Source organism: Dendrobates tinctorius, unplaced genomic scaffold, assembly GCF_039654945.1.
Source record: "Dendrobates tinctorius isolate UK_male_01 unplaced genomic scaffold, ASM3965494v1 ptg000034l, whole genome shotgun sequence".
In the NCBI taxonomy this organism is placed as follows: domain Eukaryota; kingdom Metazoa; phylum Chordata; class Amphibia; order Anura; family Dendrobatidae; genus Dendrobates; species Dendrobates tinctorius.
The window spans coordinates 7,061,273-7,086,851 of NW_027361702.1; the positions used below are offsets into that span (position 1 = coordinate 7,061,273).

At 43.2% G+C, this 25,579-nt stretch overlaps 1 protein-coding gene across 1 annotated transcript in view; it reads left to right on the forward strand.

The window, feature by feature from the left end:
- Positions 1-2,511: 2,511 nt before the first annotated feature.
- Positions 2,512-25,579, forward strand: part of LOC141087513 (rho GTPase-activating protein 6-like) — a 186,113-nt gene continuing 163,045 nt past the window's right edge. Inside the window, exons 1-4 of the mRNA XM_073573060.1 lie at positions 2,512-2,628; positions 2,893-3,023; positions 3,274-3,321; positions 10,324-10,550. Of these exons, the coding sequence (XP_073429161.1) occupies positions 2,606-2,628; positions 2,893-3,023; positions 3,274-3,321; positions 10,324-10,550 (429 nt within the window). The 5' untranslated portion in view covers positions 2,512-2,605. The remainder of the gene's footprint in view (positions 2,629-2,892; positions 3,024-3,273; positions 3,322-10,323; positions 10,551-25,579) is intronic.

The following is a 25,579-nucleotide window of genomic DNA, read 5'->3' on the forward strand; positions in this document are numbered from 1 at the left end:
TGCTGGAAGGTGGGTGAAGCTTAGATTGCATGAGAATATTAGGATAAGGTCAGTCTGTGAGCGGAAAATCCCCTGAGATGGATGGAGAAAAGGAAGTGCTGCAGCAGACTCCTGTGACCTGGAGATGCTGGTACAGGAAAGAGCCATAGAAAGCCTGATTCTTCAGAAGGAAGATAGTTTAGTACGGAACGTAAGGAGTTGAAGAGAACTAAGGACTAGGGTCAGAGCAGAGCCCTTCCTCAAGTTCGAAGCGCATGGCCGGGGTCCGGTCCCTGAGGTTGTATGGATACTGATGGTCCTGCAGCAGACACCGGAGGAATAGAAGTTGTCACCACTTTATTCCCACCTAAGACTTTGGGGCACAACAGCCACGTGAGTGAGCCGGGACTTGAGAGCAAGGAGTCCCCCGAAGCAGGCTACAGCTGTCTGCCGTACAAGTAGAGTTCTAAGTAACATCAAGAAGGAGGAACTTGAGTTTAATACACAACTACATGTACTTCAGATTAGGCGCTAGTGTGGAGATGTTCAGAGAAGGCACATGTTGGAGGAGTGCTGGAAAGGTGTACTTTACCTTGCCTGGGAGTTGGCTGAGCCCCTGACCAGGAGGACACGGCACCAAAGCGGGCACCTGTATGCGCAGCAGACTGTGAGTAAAGCTTTGGAACTACATGCCCTTGTGTCCTCCTCTTTTTCTTGCGCCTTACACCCAGCTGTGCTACATCTACTTCTTTATAACATCTCCCCACTTGCCAACCTCATCTACACTGCCCTGGGACTACAGCTCCACCTGTGGGGAGCTTCAACATCATTGCTGCACCACACCATCTGTCCCAGAGAAGCAACCCTGCAGTGCTGGTCAAACTGACCAGAAACCACAGGTGGCGTCACGAATCATCTCAACAACTTTATCCCCATCACTCTACCCCCTTTTACATTGACTGCCTGAGGCCACGGATCAGGTCACTGCCACTGTAACATCTCCCATTGTAATCAACGGGCCCGGCACCGAGTACCCCACGGCCTCTGGGGGCGAGTCACTTACATAGACAGTGTAGTCCTCACTTAGAGAGAAAGCAACACCAGGAGATAACCGCAGCAGTAGGAGACAACCGCTGCACCAGGAGACAACCGCAGCATCAGGAGAGTCGACCAGACTACAAGGAACAGAAAAAGCATTGAGAGAGACAGACATTTTCAAAGCTTCTATACTTACATAGACAGTGTTGTCGTCACCAGGACAAAAAGCAGCACCAGGAGACAACCGCTGCACCAGGAGACAACCGCTGCAACAGGAGACAACCACTGCACCAGGAGAGTCGACAAATCTAAAAGTAACAGAAAAAAATTAGTACAAAGTACAAACTGCAGTGAGAGAGACAGACATTTTCAAAGGTTCTACACTTACATAGCCAGTCTTGTGCTATCGTCCAGAGTCCAGAGAGTTATGGCCTTGCAGTGTCCATACTTCCTTTTATAGAGCTAGCAATTAGCAGGTGGTGAAATTACTTCCTGGACCAACTCATTAGATGTACGCATGCGTATTGAACGCATGTGCATACGCATGTCCTTGCGTACGCATGCATTCCCATAGACAATAATGCGGTTTTTTTACACACTCATCCGCATGCACACGACTGCGCATATTTGCCGGATTTTTGCTGCTTCAAAAAATGCAACATGTTGCATTCGCTGGACCCCGCCGCACACCGAGGGGGGAAAATCAAAATATATCACGTCCAATGACTCACCTTGATCCAGTCGGTTGATATCGCCACATTTGCAAAAGTTCAGGCTATCAAAATATAAAATTAATCAACCCTTCTTGTAAATTCCATAAATAAAAAAAATAATCAAAATTCCCCCTTCCTTAAAAAAATGAAAAAAAGCAAAAATGCAATCAAAACATTGTATGTACCCTAAAATGTTATTAATGAAAAAGGTGACTTGTTTTGTGGCACCATGGTCTTTTTTCCATTCACCTAGATTTGAGGGGGCTTGTTTTTTTACAGGCCGAGTTGTAATGTTAGATGACATCATCTATCTTATCATGTGATGCTCTAGAAAGCGGAAATAAAATTTCAAGTGCGGCGAAATAGTGAAGGAAAAAAGTGCAATGCCATAATTTTTTTTCGTATTTTTATTTACAGTTTTCTTAATATGGCAAAAGTGACCTGGGAATATGATTGCCCGTATCTAACGTGCATTATCATTATTTTTTTTATTTTATTTTAGTGGTGAAAAAAGTTTCGGAAATTTGTAAAAACATAAAATGAAATAATACAACCATCACCTGCCAACAAATGTAATTAGTTTAAGAAATCTTTATTTTGACATTTTCTATACAAGTTTTTTTCTCCATCTGAGTGCAGTATGCGGATTCACTGACTAAACGCATTATTATATGTTCTGTCCTTTCCTTGCCGTCAGTCCTGGTTATGGTCATTTCTTGCATCACGCCATACTTCTGTAGTTCCCTGTCAGCTCCCTGACGTTCTCCTCCCCGGACTTCTCCTCCCCTCTGACGCTCCTTTTCTGGCTGTGGATCCTCCAGTCTGTGCTGTCTCAGATACCTGCAGGCTGCATAGTTTCTGAGAGAAGGAACTCAATGGAGCCGAGCGACAAGAGCGGGTAAGGGAGAGGGCTGACTTCTGCTAGGTGGTCTTCCCCGGAGAGGACACATGTGGAGCTTTCTCCAAAGTTATTACTGATGTTTTCTTCCATGTCTGCTATGTGCCAGAGAAGAGGAGGACGGGGACTGTACAGCCGCCTGTTGGAAGTAGCAATCCTAAAAGTCAATATCGACCCATTACCGAGCCTTGTCACATAACGTAGGATAAGAGCCGAACCAGACTTTCCCTGCATGGTGACATTACTGTCTGTGTCTATTCCCAGGATGCTGGAGGCTGCAGAGCATCTCAACGCCGTTCACCTGCAGAGCTTATCCGAGCTGGAGAGGTTCCGTCTACAGGAGATTGCGCTCTACACCCTGCAGCAGCGCGGACTCTGCACGGACATCATGCCGGGTGAGACGGGGACCGCTGTAGGTGTAACACACGTGTGCATGGAGGAGCTGGATGGGTTCCACAGCGTGGATAACACTGGAGTAGTGGGACACCCTGGGGAGCCGGGGAAGGGGCACTTTCCCAGACTGGAAGGAAATGATCTGTTTATTTTTGGATTTTCCCTCTGGAATGTGCTGCAGCGATGTGCTCTGTATTATCTGCGTCCTTTTGTGCTGTGCCTCTAACTAACACAGAGACCTTTATATTACAGGTTACCAAAAAGGAAAGAAAGTTGTGAAACGCAGACAGGAACGGAAAGGTATATGGATATGTATATAACACAGCGTACACATTGTGTAGGAGGTGTCTGATCTATCTGTTATCTATCATCTAGCTATTATCTATCTATCTATCTATTATCTATCTATCATCTATCTATGATCTGTCTATTTATCTATCTATTATCTACCTCTATTATATATCTATTATCTATCTATTATCTGTTATCTATTATCAGGGCCGGTTTTGGCAAAGTGGGGCCCTGGGCAAAAGTTACAAGTTGTAGTTACATGCGCTGAGTTCAGGCCGCTAAACTAGTGTGATTGACAATATTGAAGACATTTGACATTTGTTTCCCGGCCTCTTTACACCAACTGAGGAAGAATAATGAGGACAGAAAAATCAGTATTAGATCAATCTGTCCCCATACAGTATCATGTTAGGCCTGTTTCACACATACGTTTTTGATGTCAGTTGCAATCCGCGAAAATGGCGGAAAACGGATCCGTCTCCGTTGTGACATCAACGTGTGCCACCGGAACGTTGTTTTGATGGATCCGGCGAAGGATGAAATTTAAAGGAACCCCTGTCTGGAAAAAAAAAAGAGAGAGAGAAAGAAAAAATTTTTACGATCCCGGAACGGCATTCAGGGTTAAAAATGTTCCCAGAGAAAAGCTGCCGGGCCTGCGCAGTTAAAAATAGCTGACCGTCAACAAAAAAAAACGTTGCAGGGTCCATCTCATCTGCCCGGGAGATGCTAAAATATTGGCGGATCCGTCAAAAATGGGTGTGACGGACGTCCGTCAGTCAAGATCCGCCACTAATGTAAGTCTTTGGGGGAAAAAACGGATCCGCCCCTTTTTTGGCTGATCTGTTTTTTTCAGAAATTGGCGGATTTTGACTGACGCCAAAAAACTGATGTGTGAAACAGGCCTTATCAGCAGCATGTCTACAGTTTACACCCGGTGATGTGCTGCTGAGAACAATGATTTTTGTTCCATCATAAACAAGCCAATATCTCAATGGATAGGCAGCATTTTGTTTGTTTAGTGTAATACACACCATAGTCCTCCATATTGTATAATGCACACCTCATAGTCCTCCATATGATATAATGTTCCCCATAGTCCTCCATATAAGACACTCCCTATAGTCCTCCATACAATGGGAAAAAAAGTATTTAGTTAGCTACCAATTGTGCAAGTTCTCCCTCTTAAAAAGATGAGAGAGGCCTGTAATTGACATCATAGGTAGATCACAACTATGAGAGTCAAATTGAGAAAACAAATCCAGAAAATCATCTTGTCTGATTTGGCAAGCTTTATTTTGCAAATTATGTTGAAAAATAAGTATTTGGTCACCTAAAAACATGCAAGATTTCTGGTTCTCACAGAACAGGAAACATCTTTAAGAGGCTCCTCTGTCCTCCACTCTTTACCTGTAGTAATGGCACCTGTTTGAACTTGTTATCAGCATAAAAGACACCTGTCCACAACCTCAAACAGTCACATTCCAAATTTCACTATGGTGAAGACCAGACCAAAGAGCTGTCGAGTTAGACCAGAAACAAAATTGTAGCCCTGCACCAGGCTGGGAAGACTGAATCTGCAAAAGGCAAGCAGCTTGGTGTGATGAAATCAACTGTGGGAGCAATAATAAGAAAATGGAAGACATACAAGATCACTGATATTCTCCCTCTATCTGGGGCTCTATGTAAGATCTCACCCTCTGGGGTTAAAATGATCACAAGAAAGGTGAGCAAAAATCCCAGAACCACACGGAGGGACCTAATGAATGAACTGCATAGAGCTGGGACCACCATAAGAAAGGCTACCATCAGTAACACACTACGCCGCCAGGGACTCAGTTGCTGCAGGGACAGATGTGTCCCCCTTCTTAAGCCAGTACATGTCCGGGCCCATCTGAAGTTTGCTAAAGAGCATTTGGATTATCCAAAACAGTATTGGGAGAATGTCATATGGTGTGATGAAACCAAAGTAAAACTGTTTGGTAGAAACAAAACTCTTCATGTTTTTAGGAGACAGAATGCTCGGTTGCATCCAAAGAACACCATGCCTACTGTGAAGCATGGGGGTGGCAACATCATGCTTTGGGGCTGTTTCTCTGCAAAGGGACCAGGACGTCTGATCCTTGTACATGAAAGAATGAATGGGGCCATGTATCGTGAGATTTTGAGTGCAAACCTCCTTCCATCAGCAAGGGCATTGAAAATGAAACGTGGATGGGTCTTTCAGCATTATAATGATCCCAAGCACATCGCCAGGGCAATGCAATGAAGGAGTGGCTTCATAAGAAGTATATGAGGGTCCTGGAGTGGCCTAGCCAGTCTTCAGATCTCAACCCCATAGAAAAAAAAAATCTTGCCAAATCTGACAAGGCAATTTTCTGGATTTGTTTTCTTAATTTAAACTTTCATAATTGGGGTCTAGCTATGATGTCAGTTACAGGCCTCTTTCATCTTTTTAAATGGGAGAACTTGCACAATTGGTGGCTGACTAAATACTTTTTTCCCCACTGTGTATTAAAATACACTCCTTAGTCCACCATAGAGTATAATTCACCCCATGTAGTACAATTCACTTCCCATAGTATAATGCACCCCATAGTTGTTCATACAGTATAATATGCAATATAATGCAGCCCCCCCTCCTACAGCATAATGCAGCCCCCCATAGAATACAAAGTAGTCCCCTCATAGAGTATAATGCAGGGTCCCCATAGAATATAATGTAGCCTCCTCACAAAGTATAATGCAGCCCCCCATGGAGTATAATGTAGCCACACCATACAATATAATGCAACCCCCCTCATAAAGTATAATGCAGCCCACCATAGAATATAATGTAGCCCCCTCATAGAGTATAATGAAGGACCCCCCATAGAAAATAATGCAGCCCCCACATAGGGTATAATGACCCCCATAGAATATAATGTAACCCCCACACAGAGTATATTGCAGCCCTTCCCATAGAATATAATGTAGCCCCCTCATAGAATATAATGCAGCCCCCAATATAGTATAATGCAGCCACCCCCCAGAGAATATAATGTAGCCCCCTCATTGGATATAATGCAGCCCCCTATAAAATATAATGTAGCCCCCACCCTCCCCCCATAGAATATAATCCAGACCCCCACCCTCCCCCATAGAATATAATCCAGCCCTACAGTCCAGTACTCATTTACTGATAAATTTTAAAAAAAAAATCACACAATACTCACATCTCCTCCTCGTTTCCTGTGCTGCTCAAGGCTCTGCTCTGGTCTCAGCAGCCACACTGCCTGGCACACAGTGGGAGCGTGATGAAGTGATGTCATCATATACCCGCAGCATCAGAGGCAGAGGGTGAATGATGAGAGAGGGAGCTTCATCTGACACTCTCTCCTCCATCATTGCTTTCAACTGTATCGGCATCTATGATGTCGATACAGTTGAATGCGGCGGTGGGGGTTTGGGTCTGTGCTGGTGGCAGGCGGGACCCCCTGACTCACGGGCCCCTTAATGTTCGTGTGTCGTGCCGCCGTTAGTGGCATGCCACAGGCTGGGGGCCCCTGGGGGAGCAGGGGACCTAGGCAGCTGCCTAGTCTGCCTGCTGCTAACGCTGGCCCTGTATATTATCTACCTTTTATCTATCTATTATCTATCTATTTATTATCCATCTATCTATTACCTATCTATCTCTATATCTATCTATCTATCTATCTATTTATCTATATAACTATCTATCTATTATCTATCATCTATCTATTGTGCCAGAGTCACTGGCACTGTGGTAGAAGAGGGATATGTGTCACTGCACTTAGTGGTGTCAGTGAAATGAAACCAGAGCATTTTTTCTCCAGCACACTACGTTTTATGAGGGTTAGTTGCATAAAAGGGCTGGTTTTATGTGGATCTTCATAGAGTGGGCGGGAAGAGGTCCACTTTATCTCGAATGCCAGGACCTGCATGAGGTCATGATCTTGTGATCAATCAAATGAGGGGAATCACAGGCTTAGGTTTAAATAACCAAGCTCTACAGGCTGTCAGTATTCAGCGCCTTGAGAGAGGAGTCAGACTGAACCTGTGCTGCTCCAGAGTGGGGTGCAGCACACAACATATGGACTGTGTTGCAGCATTGTAGTTTTATTTACCTTTTGATTGTTATGTTCCTGTTTTAGCAAAAATGGCTGAGTTTTGTACCTATGAGTTGGTTTATGCTGCTTGATAATAAACCAACAAGGACTTAAAGAGACGGTGTACCCATTTTTCTTACCTCTCTGTGACGTCACGTGAGTGAACTACCACACTAACTATCTATCTATCTATCATTAACTTTTTGGCAATTTGTGCAACAGTAGTTTTTTTGCAGGATCAGACTTATTGAATTGTCTTTTCTTCCCAGGTGCATCAGTAAGTTTCGGGCACCCATAATTATTTTTTTCTGCAGCCAATACCTGCTCTCTTGGCAGTAAAAAAAAGGTGTATTTTGCTGTGTATTCTGTGCATTTTTTGCAGCATTGGTTTGGGTGTGGATTAGGCTAGTTTCACATTTGCGCTTTATAGCGCAGCGATGGCCTGCGCACGGCCGCTGCTAAGCCCCGCCCCCTGCCGGCTCCCTGCCCACCCCACATGGTCATCGCCGCCTTCTAGCACACATGGGCGCTTGCGATCTGTGCTTCCTATCTTTAGCATAGGGTGCGCAGATCGTGCGCTGGCCGTGCGCTAGCAGGATTTTGCCGTGCACTGCTCACTTTTGAAGGTGCGCCGTGCGCGCCGAAATGCAACATGCTGCGTTCGGCGCACACAGGCGCACCTTCAAAAGTGCACAGCACACGGCAAAATCCTGCTAGCGCACGGCCAGCGCACGATCTGCGCACCCTATGCTAAAGATAGGGTGCGCAGATCGCAAGCGTCCATGTGCGCTAGTAGGCGGCGATGACCGGAAGGGGCGGGCAGAGAGCCGGCAGGGGGCGGGGCTTAGCGGCGGCCGTGCGCAGGCCGTCGCTGCGCTATAAAGCGCAAATGTGAAACTAGCCTTACATATGTGTTTTATCTACAGTACATGTTTAATAAAGTTCTTTTCATTCATCAAAAACAGTGCGAAAATGCCTTGAAAATGTCGCAAAAACACTTGTTACCTTTTTCCCAGCGTTTATTCACTTTCTCTTTTACTTTGGTGAAAAAAAGCTGTTAAAAACACTGAAAGAAGTGACATCCAGCAGTCTTCAAAAAAGCAGCAGTTTTCTAATTCAGTCAGGTTAAAAAAAAAAAGAGTGCATGAGCTTTCTGAAATCTCATAGCTGTTGCCAGTATTGTAAAACACAGCTTTTAATTTGCATTAAAAACTGCTGCAAAAAAAACGGCAGCAGAAATGCAATGTGTGAACATAGCCATAGGTAGTTTTTTACTGCTAGTAGACCAGGAGCACCATACAAGACCTGCAGCACGGATCTAAGTGACTCAGAGCATCTCCAAAATTGGTAATTTTGTGGAGTCGTTTTTATGGATAGAACACAAACCCAAAATAATCCCTGGGGTTGCTCACATGTCCATTATTTTTTATGAACCAGTATCCAAAAAAAATAAATGATATGTCCGTTTTTGATCTGTGCCACTGCTACAAGTGTGTGGTTCTGTGAAAATCACGAAGAGCACGCAGATGGCATCAGTGTACGATCCAAAATATATCGAAGGCTTGTCATTTATTTTTTTATTTTTTCCTACGTGAAAATTACTGATGGTAAAAACTGATAACTGACCTAAGCACTGATGAATCAAGGAGGAAAAACACTGCGGACACTCTCTCGGACCATTTTTTCATGCGTGAAATATATAAATATGCCTCAGTCACTTCAAACATGAATTGGTCCATAAAAAAATTATGTTTTGAAAATTTCTTGGAAATGTAAAAATTTTTTGCTAAAATTCCAAGTCTTCTAAAATCCTTAAAAAACTAAAGTATGTTTAAATCATGATAAATCATAATAATTTATCTTCATTTTTAGAAAATTTGAATTATTTTTAAAAAATAATGGAAAACCTTATCATCCTAAACTTACCAAAAAACTTGCTACCAAAATGCAAAAGGTGTGGTGGGAAAACATTCTCAGAATCACGGGAATATTTAGAAACATTCCAAAGTTGTTACTGCATAAAGTGACACGTCAGATCTGAAAAATAGTGCTTTGTCAGGAAGACCAAAACTAGCTGCATGGGAAGGGGTTAAGCACGTCCATGGATGATGTTTTTTTCCTGCAGAGCTCCTTAGACAGTATGTTTTTGTGGCTTTTTTCCACAGTTCTGGTGCATTTTTTAGGCCATTTAAAAAAACACCTTTTTTTCAGGCGTTTCCATATATTCTTTCCTATGGGAATAAAAACATGTATGAAACACTGATATATGAATATGTCCCCTAAAAATGTTAGACATTCATGATATTCCCCAAAATGGTACAAAAAACACTGTGAAAAAAGTCAAATGATGCTGTGTAATGAAGAAGAACCTTTTATAAATCAAAGGAGTTGTCTACTACTCGGACAACTCCTTTCTAACATTTTTAAAATTGCTATATTTCCCCATGTCAAATAAAAACATCCTGTACTTACCTCCAGTGACAGCACCGTTTCAGCGATGGTGGTCTCCCAGGACTCCCGTAACATTTTTCTTCCATGTGAGCCGTGTAGACAATCAACATCTGATAATGGGCAGCTTCACTCTCACTTCCTTCCGGAAGAAGTGGAGTCTGCTGCCACTTTCCAAACTTCTTCTGAATGTCAGTTACGTCCAATGGTAGTGAGAATGAAATGGCGGCTGATTAGCTGCAGGGCTCGCGTAGCATAACAATGTCACGCAAGCCCTGGGAAACCCGGTGCCGACCTTGTTGGAACATTACTTTAGGTTGTTCTTACTTTACACAAAAAATATATAGCAATTGAGGAGGGGTTGTCTTTTTCAAGCAAAGCAGTCTCTGATTTAGCCGCGTAAAGCCCTTATGTGTCCTTTGGCTTCATTTTTTTTTTCTCCTATATTTTCCTCTAGATACTCCACATGGATTATTTGGGGTGACTCTATCAGATGTCCTTGCTCAGGATCGGGTAGAACGTCAGCGGATTCTTCCGGTTCGAAATAGAAGAGCATGTGCTGAAGTTGAGAGTAGCGTTTTGAGTTTTCTGGTAGAAACGCAACGAACATCTAACCCAAGCATGTTAATGGACCTTCCTCTACCACCTAAATTCAGAAATGGCAGAACACAGACAAGAAGGAGGGTGAGAAATCTGAATCTGAATTCTGTCACTTTGTTGCACATCAGAATGTTTGCAAACCAAAATTAGTAACAATGTAAAAAGGATTGCAGCACATCCACGTTATTCCAACACTTTATTATGAGTCCATTAATGACTAAACGTACACATGTGGGACTGGCACCCACATACAGGAGAATATAACCAATGCTGATGAACACAATGAGGTGAGCTTCGATTAAAGTATTCTTATATCAACAGGATCATTTCACAGTAGCATGATGTAGTTGCTGAGATTGATTCCAGAGATGTATCACTTAATTTACTGGGTGCAGTAGTTGTGATAGAATCACTGATTTCACTGCTGCTGATCTGGCACAGCTCAGAATGCTGAACTGTGTTTAACCCCCACCTCTGATTGGTGTACACCTTACATTGACAGAAAGCAGTTAACTAGTTTTGGGGCGGAGTTACACAGAGCAGGAGGAATAGAAGGCACTGAATTGATACTTCCTGATGATAAAACACTGATTTTATAAAAACATTAAAACACAGTCCAGTTAGTGATACATCGCTGGAATAAGGGTCTCTTCCCAAACATCATGCTGTTCTCAAATTACATAGCAAAATCTTCTGACAGATTGCCTTTAATGCCCCTATACATTAGATTAATATCAGCTGATCCAGCTAATATTAATGGGTTCGGCCGACAGTCTAATGAGGATGTATGAGGATGCTGGTTGGGGGAGATGTCGATCACGCATGTCTGTTTGGAACTGACGGTCATGTTCTCCTGGGGATTAGGCACCAGCCAACGGCTTGCCGCAGCTTTCTCATACAGCATATAGGAGCGCTAAGTAGAACCTGTGTATGGGAGAGTCAGCAGAGACGGCTGTCGGACAAACAATCAGCTGAAGCATCGTTTAGCCAACAATCATCTAAGTCTGTTGCCGACTTTAAACTCCGTTACATAGACACAGGGCTGCCACCAGGAATTTCATAGCCCCATACTGGAAACATTTTCAGGCCCCCTTGAGACTCCGCCAAGGCGCCAACACAAGAGCATAATACACAGGAGCTATGGATATAGTGTATAGTTTACAGGTAATACAGTGATCACCAGAGCTCTATATATAGTGTATAGCGTACAGGTAATACAGTGATCACCAGTGACATTATACACAGGAGCTCTGTATATAGTGTCAGTGTACAGGTAATACAGTGATCACCAGTGACATTATACACAGGAGTTCTGTATATAGTGTCAGTGTACAGATAATAGTGGTCAACGGTGACATTAAACACAGGAGATCTGTATATAGTGTCAGTGTACAGGTAATACAGTGATCACCAATGACATTATACACACGAGATCTGTATATAGTGTCAGTGTACAGGTAATACAGTGATCACCAGTGATGTTGTACACAGGAGCACTGTATACAGTGTCAGTGTACAGATAATAGTGATCACCAGTGACATACACAGGAGCTCTGTATAAAGTGTATAGTGTTACAGGTAATACAGTAATCACCAGTGACATTATACACAGTAGCGCTGTATAAAGTGTCAGTGTACAGGTAATACAGTGATCACCAGTGACATTATACACAGGAGCTCTGTATATAGTGTATATAATAATTCATCATTATTTGTGAACCCAACCTCAATACATTATCATTCTCTGGCCCCACCCACAATTCAACATCACTTGCTCCCCCTAAGCCCATTTAATATTTACTTTATTTTAAAGAAAAAAGTTTTCAAGCTTACCTCTCACGATTCCCTGCAGGCTAAGCTCCACTTCTAGTGTCCTCCTGGAGAGTGGCACCTGTAGTTGCTGGCGCGTACACAATGACAATATCGCGAACGTGCAGTCACCAGCGCGTCACAGAAGATGCAGAGTAAGTCCCTTGGAGCTGCACTGCTGGTCCGCAGAGCCCAAAGAAGGCTCCCTGCGCTGAGATGTGCACCGCCAACACACACTATGTTATTATGTCCTATGGCCTGGAGAGCAGAAGCAGAACAGGGGGGGCCCGGACTGGGTCCAGGCCCCCACTCTTTACTTCTGCTCACCGGGCCCCATACAACTGTAAGGGCAGTAATACCCTGATGGAGGTCCAGCATATACAGAATAAACATTGCCACAAGGCTTAGAAATAAGAGCTGAAATCATGATAGAATTTAACTATTGCATTTTTTCCTGTTTACCCTGACTGGTAAAGCAGCAAATAGGTGAGATTTTCCTTTAGGCCGGTGTCACACTGGTGAGGAATACGGCCGAGTGAGAGGCGCTAAAAGCACGCATTAGACACGGACCAATGATTCTCTATGGGGTCCCTCGCACCAGCCGTATATTTCTCATCCGTATTCTACGCTCCATGCCAATCGCAGCATGCTGCGATTGTCAGCGTACTACGCCCATAATACGCCAATGCAAGTCTATGGGTGCGCAAAAAATACGCATTACACACGGACCACACGTGTGACTTGCGAGAAATACGCACCCGGTGTCTTTTAGCAAAGCCGGCAATTCAGTGCGCTATACAGTAAACTCACACTGACAGGTTTAATAAAGAAACGAAAGAATAGATATAGACACACAGAATACATATATATATATATATATCTATATATATGCATTCTATGTGTCTATATCTATTCTTTCATTTCTTTATTAAAACTGTCATAGGGCTCCATTATATGTCCATTTTGCAAGCCTGCGAGAAAATCTCACCATACGGATGCCATACGGATTACAAACGGATGCTGACATGCGCAAAATACGCGACCACACCTTGCTTACGGATGACATACGGAGCACTGTTTAGGGGTCTGTCATCCGTATTACGCATGTAAAATACTGACCGTATTTTGCGCAGGTTAGTGTGACTCCAGCCTTACATGGTGTGTTTTTGCATCTATGCTTTTGTATCACTTTTATAACATGCTGCAGTTCACCAAAAGAAATGGTACCTTGTATTTCCTATACGATCATACTACTCATGCTGTCTTCTGTACAAACCATTCCAGTTTATTACAATTGTAAAGAAAACTCGCTGAAATGTATTTTAATGATTTTACAGGATTTTTTTTATATTAGTTCCTCCAGCGAATTTATCACGTGTGGTATTTTTTAAGTCAGTTTTGCTGGTGTCAGAGTTGCCGTTATTTGTGACTGATTTATCGGAATAGCATTGATACATTTGTTCCATTTTTTTTAATTTGGTCTGTAGATGTTTCTTTCGTTTTTACTGGACTCGTCTATTGGAGTGACAACACATTAAAACTTTATCAGCACTTAAAAAAAGATGAATTCATAAATCTGTCTAAATACGAAATGTATCAATACAAAAATACGTCCAAAGCGAGGCTACATCCTGATTGCGGGACGCACCCTCAAGGGTATGTGCACACTACATCTCATTCAGATGGATTCCGCCTGGAAGTTGGCTGAAAATCTGCTAAGAAACCCACCAAAAATAATGACCATACCCACAGCAATGTCAAATCGATTTGCATGACAATTGGGTATTCGTGATACCTGTGAGCTTCCCACTCCCTCAAGTGCCACCCAACCAATCCATCCAACAATTACCAATCCTCGGCGCAAAATAACGAGACATCTCTCTCTCTTGGATAAATTGGCCACAGCAGCCCTTTATTAACAATTAACATAACAGTTTAAACACTTTTAAACATTATATCAAGGAGGGGACAGTCCTCGAAGCCCCGAAATTATAACATCCTCATATTAAAGCCCAAATCTGATCCAATGTAAAGTCCTGCTGCTAAACACCAGCTCGAAGACATGAAACAAGACTCTCCTCGCCAGTGTCCACCACAAACCCTCAGGTTTACCAACATGTTCCCGTCCACTTAATCCACCTAAGGGGGAGTCCAGGACCTGTAGAGATCCCCCCCCCTCCGAGCCGCCATTTACTTGTATCAACAACTTCGAGGACCTCCCCCCACGTCAAGCTGCTGTGACAAAATAACAATAACAATGAAATTGCGGATACTCCCCCGCTTAAGCGCTAAAAGAAAGAACTGAGTATTATACATGAATCGTATCGCCCATTCATAATAAAACCCCACTGACCTTAAAAAAAAAAACAGTGACGGGTGGGTGGGAGCTTGCTATTGTATTAGGGGCACCTAAAATGATTGCACCTACAAAGATAACCCCTTCTTTATAGCCCTCCCCATTATCCCCTTTCTGACATACTATCTTGTCCACGGTAACCAGGCCCCCATGACAGGATAGTACGTCATCGCGGTCTGCGGCGCTCTCGGGGGGGGGGGGGGGGTGCCGCTGATCGCGGCCGGGTGTCAGCTGATTATCACAGCTGACACCCGGCACTCTGTGTCAGGGGCGGTCACGGACCACCCCCGGCACGTTAACCCCTGGCACACTGTGATCAAACATGATCGCAGTGTACCGGGGGTTTAGAGAAGCATCGGCAGGTAGGGGGCTCCCTCCTTGCTTCCCTGAGACCCCCAGTGCAGCACGATGTGCTGCGCTTCTCTGGGGGCCTCCTTCCATGCAGGTCCCCAGACCCAATATGGCCACGGGGGCCTTCTGGTGCCTGCAGGGAGGCGGCTTCCTCAGTGATTGCAGAGAGCAGGCATGACGAAGCCTTGTGCAGCGCCTGTCAGATCGCTGATCTGACACAGCGCTGTGTGAAGTGTCAGATCAGCGATCTGACACATGACAGTGATGTCCCCCCCCCCCAGGACAATGTAATAAAGTAAAAATAAAAAAAAAAAGTGTAAAAATAACTTATAACCGCTAAATAAATTAAAAAAAAAAAAAGAAAATGTTCCCTGACGTGTGCCCATACAGTAGTTTTCTCCCACATGTGGGGTATCAGTCTACTCAGGACAAATTGGACAACAACTTTTGTGGTCTAATTTCTCCTGTTACACTTAGGAAAATAAAAAAATTGGGGACTAAAAGATCATGTTTGTGGAAAAAGTATGATTTTTTTTATTTTCACGCCCGGGCGTTATAAACTTCTGTGAAGCACTGGGGGTTCAAAGTGCTCACAACACATCTAGATAAGTTCCTTGGGGGTCTAGTTTCCAAAATGGGGTCACTTGTGGGGGTTTCTACTGTTTTGGCACAACTGGAGCTTTCCAAACGCGACATGGCATCCGATCTCAATTCCAGCCAAAAATGTCAAATGGCCCTGTTTCCCTTCAGAGCTCTGCCATGCGCCCAAATAGTGGTTTACACCCACATATGGGGTATCAGCATACTCAGGACAAATTGCACAATAACTTTTGGTGTCCTGTTTCCCTTGGGAAAATAAAAATTGGGGGTGAAAAGATCATTTTTGTGGAAGAAATTATTATTTAATTTTACGGCTGTACGTTATAAACTTCTGTGAAACCCTTGGGGGTTCAAAGTTCTCTCTACATATCTAGATAAGTTCCTTGTGGTGTCTAGTTTCCAAAATAGGGTCACTTGTGGGGGGTTTCCACTGTTTAAGCACATCAGGGGATCTCCAAACGTGACAGGGCGTCCGATCTGAATTCCAGCCAATTTTGCATCGAAAAAGTCAAACGGCGCTCCTTCCCTTCTGAGCTCTGCCATGCGCCCAAACAGTGGTTCCCCCCCATATATCAGGTTTCAGCATACTCAGGACAAATTGCACAATGACTTTTGCAGTCCAATTTCTCCTGTTACCCTTGGTAAAATAAAAAAAATTGGACTTGAAGTAATTTTTTTGTAAAAAAAAAGTTAAATGTTCATTTTTTTTTAAACATTCAAAAAATTCCTGTGACGCACCTCAAGGGTTAATAAACTTCTTGAATGTGGTTTTGAGCACATTGAGGGGTGCAGTTTTTAGTATGGTATCACTTTTTGATATTTTCTATCATATAGACCCCTCAAAGTGACTTCAAATGTGATGTGGTCTGTAAAAATAAAATGCTGTTGCAAAAATGAGTAATCGAGGGTCAAATTTTAACCCTTAGGCTATGTGCACACGCTGCGGTTTTTGCAGCGGATCCGCTGCGGATCTGCAGCAGTTGTGCAGAGAGTGTACAGTAGCATGTAAATCTATGGGATTTACATTCTGCTGTGCACATGCTGCGGATTTTTAACTGCGGAAAAGCTGCGGTTTTGAATCCGCAGAAAGAAATGACATATCACTTCTTTTCTGCGGATTCTGCTGCGGTTTACCATCTCCTCCATTGTAGAGGTGATAAACCGCAGGGGAAAATCGCGGGCCAATCCGCAGGTAAAACCGCAGGTCATTTTACCTGCTGTTTTACCTGCGGTTCCACAGATGCAAATCCGCAGACCAATCCGCAGCGTGTGCACATAGCCTTATAACTTCCTAACAAAAAAAAATTTTGGTTCCAAAATTGTGCTGATGTAAAGTAAACATGTGGGAAATGTTACTTATTAAGTTTTTTGTGTGCCGTATCACTGTGATTTAAGGGCATAAAAATTCAAATTTGGAAAATTGCGAAATTTTCAAAATTTTTGCCAAATTTCCTTTTTTTTTCACAAATAAACGCAAGTTATATCAATGAAATTTTACCACTAACATGAAGTACAATATGTCATGAGAAAACAATGTCAGAATCACCGGGATCCATGGAAGCGTTTCAGAGTTATTACCTCATAAAGGGACAGTGGTCAGAATTGTAAAAATTGGCCCGGTCATGAACGTGCAAACCAACCTTGGGGATAAAGGGGTTAAGCTCCACCTATTGCCCCCACTGGTGCCCCCGTGAAACGACTGGACACCCTGGCCTGGTCTACTCAGGACAGTCACCGTCATCCATAAAGCAATGTCCTTATGGTCCCACCTAATGCTAGGCCGCACTGCTTTTCGCTGTCGAAATTGCTCGTCATATCTGAGCCAACCCTGACCCCCATACACCCTGTAAGCCTCCCCAATTGTATCCATGTAGCAAAAAAGGGCCGAGCAATTCTCAGGCGACTTCACCCCAATGACACAGGCTAGAATCGCGAAAGCCTGCAACCAAGTAATAAATGTACGAGGAATCAACCGATATCTCCTCCTTTTCTCATCCTCTCTTTTTGACTCATCCCTGCTTACGCTATCCAGATTAAAATGCTCCAAGAGGAGCAAAGAGAATATGTCTCCATATTCCCCTTTCCAAATCCTTTCCTTCACATCCGGTTTGAAATGCATTCCTAAAGGTCCCTCAAAACATACGTAAACCTCTCCTCTGGCCATGTCCTGCAGCCGCGGTGCATCATCCTTCCCATCATTAGCCTGGGACACCCGCTCAGGCACCGCACCGTGGACCACTGACGGCACGCTACTGTAACCTTCGTCGAACCCCCGACGTTAAGTCTACTGCTGAATTGGATGAACCTGCCTCCCCACTACAACCCAAAAATCCACCCGAGTTACCTAGCCACGCCGATAAATGTGGTGACACACCCTGACCCACTCCAGATTTCCACAACTTCCACAACTCACTCAGACCCCGTAGGAAAACACCCATACCGGCACCAGCGCCCCTTTCGCACACCCCCTCACTTGCACTCACATCCGTCGCTAGCACCGATTGTACAGAAAGTAATGGTCCTGCCTCACCTGACTGCCTGGGCTCTGTGTTTCCAGCAGCCGGCGATCTACAATCCAGACGCTGACGATCCCTGCCAAGGTCCACATTGTTCTGGAGACTGACGTTCCCCGAGGATCCATACAGCCCGACTCCTTGGTCCGCTGCGATGCTTGCTGAAGTCATGCTCCCTTGGTGTGCAGGCTGCAAGGCTGCAGAGCTGAGGCCATATCTGACATATGGGTAATGTAAGAATAAAAAATAGGGGCCAAGTTGCAGCAAAGTTGGCACAAAAGATGTCAAAGAAGATACTTCAGGAAAAATGCCACACCCTCCAAAAGGTGTTGTGTGCACATACAGTTACTTTTCTGTCTAAAGCTGTTTTTTTTCCATTTTTTTGTTGCAAAACCAAATACTGGAGTCACAGAGTGAGATTTGCAACTTTCAAGAAATTTCGCAATTCATAAGTCTAATTAAGACTTATTTGCATAGCTAAGTTTGGTGGGTCGTCATGTCAGTCATTAGACAGGAGGAATGTCTAGGCATATAAAGGGGAAAAACAAAGGACTCAACTCAAGTCATTGGCATATTTGTTGGGAAATGTTTTGGGTCCTGAAGAGGAGGAAGGGTGGCTTGTTTCATAATATATAGAAAATTACTAGCGCAAAATGAGGGTGACCGGTTCCCTTCAAGGGCAGTGAGTGCAGATAACGAGTAGTAGTTACCTCTCTCTGCAATTTGTGTTGTCAGCTTCAAGAATTCCTAATGAACTATTTGCTCAATAGTCAATATGTATTCTAGATGCCACCACCAAAGTCTACTCTGATACCCCATTGCTTCCTCCTGCCTATACCATCCTTCATAACTAGTGTACACAATTCCCCAAACTGTTCACATTTCCCTAATTAAAACACCCAAAAACAAAACCACACAAAAATAAAAAGTAGTAGAATGCAGACACACCAATAGTCCACCTATTCAGTAAAAATAGTAAATATAAAACAAAAACGTGATGTTTCAATTTACACTGAAGACTTGACTAGGAGTGATAAAGGCCTCTAAGTAAGTAGAAAATTGCATTTTTTTAAAGATTATCTGCTGGAATAAAGTGGATTGCTAAAATGTTTACATCCTACAATTTTTTTCTTACTTTCGACTAAATGTGACTAGAGTTGAGCAGATCAATTCGTGGAACTCTGGTCCAAGTCGGTGGTTCCAGGCGGCTAGATGGGAGGCCCACAGATCTCTTACAATGAGGGCTTCCGACACGGCTCTTGATCTGTCAGGTCTGGCACAGTGATGACAAATCAATGCCGAACCGTGGATGCCAGAATGTAAGAGATTTGCGCTGGACTCCATCCCTCAAATCGATCGGCTCAACTCTAAATTATAGACCAAACTATTTGACGAACTACTGTATTACTATTATTGCTGCCTCTATTTTGTTGCATCAATACATGAGTGCCTCAGCGATCACGTGGGACAACATGTTATTGCTGCATGCCAGCATAGAGACCGGCAGGTGTCCTGGGAAGTGATGTCACAGGCAAAAGTGAATACAATAAGTTATTTTAAAGAAAAATTATTTGGGCTGAGTTTAACAAAAAGAAAACTGAGAATTGTCTGTAACGTTAATAAAATCGCAATATTATTTGTAGGGAATATCACCTATCCCTAGGTATGCTTATGTAAATTGTGGGCAAAGTCATCCGCAACTTTCCAAACTCCCCAAAAACAAACTTTTCTTCATTGCAAAAAAAATCTTAATAAATGATACTTTTTTTGGTTACTTAAAATATTGATGTCAGGAGAATTTGACAAATGTACTAAGCAATAGGAGCTTCCTATAAGGTTAAATTTTCCTCTTAGTCACGTGTGTCTCTACCAGATACTTAAATCATAGGGTTCTACTCTCTAATTAGCTTAACAATTGCAAACTTTTCCTGTGACTAGTGGCATTCTCCCTTAAAGAGTAATCGTTTTAATTTCTATTTCCAAAATCAATAGTTCACATGAAAATAAGAAACTTTGTAATATGTCTTATCAGAGAAATCTGCTTCTTTCTCCTTCTGGAATGTTCATTAATTTTAAAAATTCTCAATGTAAGGATTGTAGTGCGGCGGTATCCACACTGAGCAGTGATAAGGCAGTGACCCAACAAAGTTCCAAACAAAAGTCTCTTTAATGCTTACTCACATCAAAAAATCGTTAAGGAAGGTGAAGAGTTCTTAGACAGAGCAGAATTATCTTTTCATGTTACAAAAAGAGAAGAAATTCGAAGTGCACCTGAAGAAACAGAGGAATGGAAACATGTGACCCAGAGAAGCAGGAGGATCAGGAGGCAGTTAGCACCCATACTGCTCAGGAACCAGTACCAGGCTCCCTCGCAGGAGAATGATGAAGAAATACATCAAGACAAGACTTTAACCACAAAGAACAACCTTGTACACCCTCTGAGTCCTCTTGGATGGAGAAAGAAAAATGTTGTGAAGAAGAAATGGAGAGTTGTGGTCATGGGGGATTCCCTGTTGAGAGGAACAGAGGCAGCTGTCTGCAGACCAGATATAACCTCAAGAGAAATGTGCTGTCTTCCAGGTGAAAACATTAAAAATGTGTCTGGCATGATATCAGGACTCTTCAGACCTACAGGCGACCACCCATTCATGCTAATACATGTGGGGACAAATGACACCGCAAGAAAGGACCTGTAAACAATCAGCAGTGACTTTGAAAACTTAGGCAAGAAAGTGAAAGAACTGGGAGTGCAGGTGGTCTTCTCATCCATCCTCCCAGTGGATGGCCATGGAACAAGTAGGTGGAATAATATTCTTCAGGTGAACAACTGGCTACGTCGATGGTGCCGTCTACATGGATTTGGATTTCTGGATCGCGGAGTGAACTACCTATATGATGGACTGTTTGCTAGAGATGGGGAGCTCCTTATGAAGACAGGAAAACATGTATTTGGAAGTCGCCTTGCTACACTCATCAGGAGAGCTTTAAACTAGAACAATGGGAAGGGAAGCAAAAGGCCAGAAAAAGCCATACACCTGACAAATACTATTGAGAGCTCTGCAATTAGAAGTGGAAAGGAAGAGCAAAGACAAAACAATCTAAATAATAAAAATGTTGGGGGAAGATAAACCAATCACAAACTAAAATGTTTCTATACAAGTGCTCAAAGCATTAGCAACAAACAAGGAGAATTGGAAGTACTAACACAGGAGAAGAAATATGATGTCATTGGAATCAATGAAACTTGGTGGGATGATACACATGATTGGAATACAAGACTAGAAGGATACAACTTATTTGCAAGAAACAGACTTGATAAACGAGGAGGAGGTGTCGCATTGTATGTTAGAAATGAATATATCTGCGCAAAGATTGAAGCTTCAGAGACTGGGAGTTCTGTGGAAACTGTTTGGGTAAGAATACAAGGACAGAACAATGGAAAGGACACTATTGTAGGCATTTACTACAGGCCGCTTGTGCAAGCTGAAGCTATGGATGAACTCTTTGTGCATCAAATGGCCAAGATCTCCAAAAAATATGACATAGTGGTCATGGGAGATTTCAACTATACAGACATTTGTTGGTAATTTCTCTCAGCTAAAACTAACAGGTCAAACAAATTCTTATTCTCTCTTGCTGACAACTTAATCTTCCAAAAAGTAAGGGAGAAAACAAGGGGAACTGCTACCTTGGATCTAATCCTTATAAACAGGGAGGAAATGGTTGAGGAGGTAAGAGTGGCTGAGACTCTAGGAGGTAGAGACCATGCCATTTTGGATAACTAGAGGAGGAAGACCGGTGAAGACTCAGACTTCAAGGTTAGACTTTAGAAATGCAGATTTTAAGGGACTCAGAGAATTGGAGGGATCCAATGGCTGAATAACCTTAAGGACAAAAATGTCCAGGAAGGATGGAAAATCTTGAAAAATTAGATTCTCAAAGCACAATTGTTAACAATTCCAAAAAGATGGAAGAATACGAAGCATTTAAGGAAGCCAGGATGGATGAACACAGAACATAAACATTTCTGTCTTTCTTTTTAGCATGTGTTTATCAAATGGAAAGAGGGAGGCATATCTAAAGAAGTATATTATGCTGTCTGCAGAACCTGCAGGGCACAAATCAGATTACTAAAGCTGACAATGAAGCTTGCAAGAGACATCAAAGCAATAAAAAAGGATTTTGAGGATATGTCAAAAGTAAAAGAAAAGTCAAAGATGCTATAGGATTTTTACAGGATGAAAATGATGAATGGATGTTGAGAAGGCCGAACTTTTAAATTCCTATTTTGCATCTGTATTCTCTCAGAAAGGACATGTAACATCAACTGATCTTCACTGTCCTATTAAAGAAATAGAAGAATCCAGGATATCTATAAACAGAAAGATAGTAAGGAAACACTTAGATAACATAAATTAATTCAAGTTTCCAGGTCCAGATGAATTCCACTCCAGAGTACTGATGGAGATAGCAGAAAAAAATTTTAAACCACTCTCCATAATCTTTGAAAGTTCCAGGAGAACAGGAGAAGTTCCAGAATACTGGAGAAGGGCAAATGTTGTTCCTATGTTCAAAAAGGGGAAGAAGGTGGATTGTTATGATTGGGTCACCGAGGAGGAAAGCAAGACCAAGCTAAGCCACAGAAAACCAGAGAGGTTGGAAACTAAGCGGATTGCAGACCCCTGATTCTATCCACACAACTAGCAGTAGCCGTGGAGCGTACCTACAATGATCCTAGATGCCTCGACACAGCAGGAGAACTAAATAAGCCTAAAGCAAGAAAGGGGAAATCTAAACTGCCCCAGAGCAGACCCCAAAGGAATAGATAGCCCCCAAACATATATTGTCGGTGAGACAAGATGAAAACACAAACGCAGGTAGGAAAATAGACTGAGCAAATGATGGGGCCCACACTAACTAGACAGAACAGGAAAGGAAAGACTCTGTCTGCAATCATGCAAAAAACCCTGGTTCAAAAAATGCCCAACACGTCTGATAGAAAAATACTGAAGTCACTAGACTTCGCCCTCTTTATCAGCACTCTGGTATATTCTGAAAGCAGAGCAAAAAGAGGCCAATCTAATAAGGGACAAAAACAAACTGGCACAAGCAGTAACATAATGATGGAAATTCAGCACAGCGCCAGCCGGAGCTGGCTGAACACACAAAACTGAAATAGACAAAACCAGATCAAATGTGAACAATAGCAAAAGAACACTTAGCTGAGCATGCAGGGACTGAGCTGGAAACTAAGACCTCAAGAGGCAGGAAAAAATCACCAGCAGGGAAAGAGGGAGTTGGCTGTCTTAAATCCAGTCAGAAACTCCAGATCTCCAGTCATCCTCCTCATTATCAGGTGGCAGGCCTCTGTTAATTAGATCAGCTCCATTACCTCCAGTAACCACCAGAGGGAGCCCAGAAAGAGAACTCACGACCCCTCTGTCAATACAACCAGCTCCACTATCTTCACTAGTAATCAGAGGTAGGCCAGAAAGCGAATTCACAACAGTACCCCCCCTTGAGGAGGGGTCACCGAACCCTCATCCACGCCACCAGGCCAATCTGGATGGGCCTAGTGAAAATCACAAAACAATCTATCGGCATGAATGTCAGAAGCAGAGACCCAAGAATTATCCTCCTGGCCTTAACCCTTCCATTTGACCAAATACTGTAGTCTCCGTCTAGCCAAATGAGAATCCAATATTTTCTCTACCTCATATTCCACATTGCCTTTGACCAATACAGGGTCAGGAGGCACCGCCATAGGAACTACTGGCTCCACAAACCTCTTCAACAGAGATTTATGAAACACATTATGGATCTTAAACGTAACTGGAAGAGCCAATCGAAAAGAAACAGGATTAAGAATCTCCAAAATCTTATAAGGTCCAATGAATCTTGGCTTGAACTTTGGAGACGCAACCTTCATAGGAATATTCTTTGACAACAACCAAGCCATATCACCCACTTTATACCGGGGACCAATGGTCCTATGATGGATGGAAAACCGTTGGGCCTTTTCCTGAGAGAGGGACAACTTAACCACCACTTGGTCCCAAATCTGCTGCATTCTCTCTACCACAGTGTCCACACTTGGGCAGGTCGAAGATTCCACTTGCCCTGAAGAAAATCGAGGATGAAACCCAAAGTTACAGAAAAAGGGTGACATCAAAGTGGCAGAACTAGCTCTATTGTTTAGCGCGAATTCTGCCAAGGGCAAAAATGAGACCCAGTCATCCTGATCAGCAGATATAAAACATCTCAAATAGGACTCCAAAGCCTGATTTGTTCTCTCAGTCTGCCCATTGGTCTGAGGATGAAATGCAGAGGAGAAAGACAACTGGTGACCGGTCTCCAAACCCTGTCTTATGAGGAAAGGTTGCAGGATTTGGGAATGTTTAGTTTGCAAAAGAGAAGACTGAGAGGAGACTTAATAGCTGTCTACAAATATGTAAAGGGCTGTCACATTGTAGAAGGATCATCTTTATTCTCATTTGCACAAGGAAAGACTAGAAGCAATGGGATGAAACTGAATGGGAAGAGACACAGATTACAGTAGATATTATAAAAAACTTTTTGACAGTTAGAGTGATCAATGAGTGGAACAGGCTGCCACGAGAAGTGGTGAGTTCTCATTCAATGGAAGTCTTCAAACAGAGGCTGGACAGACATCTGACTGGGATGATTTAGCGAATCCTACTTTGAGCAGGGGGTTGGACCAGATGGCCCAGGAGGTCCCTTCTAACTCTACGATTCTATGAATTCCCAGTTTGGAACAAAAAGCTCTCCAAAATCTGGAAACAAACTGGACTCCTCTGTCCGACACAATGTTCTCAGGAATCCCATGCAACCGAACCACCTGTTGTAAAAACAAGGGCACCAACTCTGAAGAAGATGGCAACTTTGGGAGTGGTACAAGATGGATCATCTTAGAAAATCTATGACAAATCACCCAGATAACAGTCATTCTCTGAGAGACAGGAAGATCAGAAATAAAATCCATTGAGATATGGGTCCATGGCCTCTTGGGCACCAGCAGGGGCATCAACAACCCACTAGAACGAGACCAGGGTTTAGACCGAGAACAAGTCCCACAGGACTGCACAAAATTCCTGACATCACGAGATAAGGCAGGCCACCAAAAGACCGACTCACCAAATCTCTGGTACCAAAAATACCTGGATGACCAGCCAACGCGGAGCAATGAATTTCAGACATTACTCTCTTCCTCCACTGTTCAGGAACATACAATTTTCCCATAGGGCAACGTTCAGGTTTGTCCTGAAATTCCTCCAGGGCACGTCTCAAATCGGGTGAGATGGCGGAAAGAACTACCCCCTCATTTAGAATGGTAGTAGGCTCGGTCACAATAACAGAATCAGCAAAGAAACTCCTAGAAAGGGCGTCCGCCTTGACATTCTTAGTGCCCGGAAGAAAAGAGACCACAAAATTACAACGTGGGAAAAACAAGGCCCACCTAGCCT